General features: G+C 44.2%; 1 protein-coding gene across 1 annotated transcript; it reads right to left on the minus strand.

Moving 5' to 3' along the window:
* Window positions 1-421: 421 nt before the first annotated feature.
* LOC138092600 (olfactory receptor 5B2-like) lies at window positions 422-1,375 on the minus strand. The gene has a single exon (XM_068988652.1). It carries the CDS (start codon window positions 1,373-1,375, stop codon window positions 422-424), a length of 954 nt encoding a protein of 317 aa, XP_068844753.1.
* Window positions 1,376-1,864: the final 489 nt, after the last annotated feature.

Genomic DNA, 1,864 nt, shown 5'->3' on the forward strand with positions numbered 1-1,864 from the left:
TTTGTTCTTTCTTATGCCAGCCACATTTCATTTACCTTTGACAAATTCCTCTTTCCAGTGTGTATGTGCCCACATGAGACACACACCTGCACCTTTGTTTATGGGCTTGACTGTACTCCTGTTTTAGCGTTGATGTTTGCATTGATAGGTAGTCAGCCAAATGTAAGTGAAACAGGTGAATAAATCAAATAGCATCAATAAGTTTTGACAAGTGGTTCTTAACATTTCTAAAGCTTCCCATTAGCCAGTCTCATTCAGATTTTAGATTTTAAAATATGTTTTATTTTTTACTGGATGACAGATTTTTAAAGAGATAAAGATGTCACCTCAAAAACGTAATTTTTTTCAAGTCCACAGACTTGAAAAGCAACAAGTTACATGGCGAAAGTCTGAGAGGAGTTAGATAAGATTACTGTGCATACTACAGTGTTAAAAGTCCCAACCCTATAGATATATCTGTCTTCTCAACTACCTTCTTGAATGCACTCTTGACCTCCTTGTTCCTCAGGCTGTAGACCAGTGGGTTCAGCATGGGGATGACCATGGCGTAGAACACGGACGCCACTTTGTCTGAGTCCAGGGAGTGGCTGGAGCTGGGCTGTAAGTACATGAAGATGACGGTCCCGTAGAAGATGGAGACAGCGGTGAGGTGGGAAGCGCAGGTGGAGAAGGCCTTCTGGTGACCCCGAGCTGAGTGCATCTTCAAGATGTTTACAAATATGAACAGGTAGGAGATCAGTATAACCAGAAGGGCAAAAGAGACATTAAAGCTCGACATGAAAACAAGAACCACCTCGCTAATGTGTTTTTCAGAGCAAGAGAGAGCCAGGACAGCTGGGACATCACAGAAGAAATGATGGACCGTGATGGACTTACAGAAAGGAAGACTGAATATGTCTCCAACATGGAAGCAGGCATTGAGAAACCCACAGATGTAGGACCCTATGGCCAGATGAGCAGACACACTTGCCGTCATAGTTGTGGTATAATGCAGAGGTCTGCACACGGCTGCGTAGCGATCATAGGCCATTGAGGCCAGAAGATAATTTTCCACAGTAGCAAAGGCGACGAAGAAGAACATCTGAGCAGCACATGCGTTGTAGGAGATGAACTTGTCTCCGATAAGTACCCCAGCCATGGCTTTTGGAGTGACGGCCGAGGAGTAGCCAAAGTCCACCAGAAACAGGTTACTGAGGAAAAAGTACATAGGAGTGTGCAGACGAGAGTCCAAGAGAATCAGTGTGATCATTCCCAGGTTTCCGACCAGAGTGACGAGGTATATGAGAGTGAACAGGATACAGAGGAGGCTCCGCAGCTCAGGGGCACTGGACAGTCCGAGGAGGATGAACCCAGTCACTTCCGTGCTGTTTTCCATTAGTGCTGTTTGGGAACCATGAGATGTCCTGGAGCAATGAGAAATAAACGGAAAAGTGACCCATGAAATAATAAATTGTAATGAAATGGAAGTGCCTAATTACCTTGTGCATTATGTCATTAATAATTTGTACTTCAAAATTATCTTGATTTAATGCTAAGAGCTTTACATTTAAGTTTGTGCATGTGGCCACTCGTGGTAAAGATCCTGCCTACCCATGCAGGAGACATAAGAGACATGGGTTTGATCCCTAGGTTGGGAAGATCCCCTGGAGTAGGAAATGACAACCCATTCCAGTATTCTTGCCTGGAGAATTCCACGGACAGAGAAGCCTGGCAGGCTACAGTCTGTAGGGTCGCGAAGAGTTGGACATGACTGAAGCAATTTAGCATGCACACACGTGTGTGTATGTGTTTCTGTGTGTATGCATATATGTGTGTACACTGGATAGTGTTATTATGTTTACGTTACCACTACAAGAATTAGAGC

This window comes from Capricornis sumatraensis, chromosome 16, assembly GCF_032405125.1.
Source record: "Capricornis sumatraensis isolate serow.1 chromosome 16, serow.2, whole genome shotgun sequence".
Lineage (NCBI taxonomy): Eukaryota > Metazoa > Chordata > Mammalia > Artiodactyla > Bovidae > Capricornis > Capricornis sumatraensis.

Coding starts and splice junctions, on each gene's coding strand:
- LOC138092600 (XM_068988652.1), bottom strand. CDS start 1,375: ATGGAAAACAGCACGGAAGTGACTGGGTTCATCCTCCTCGGACTGTCC.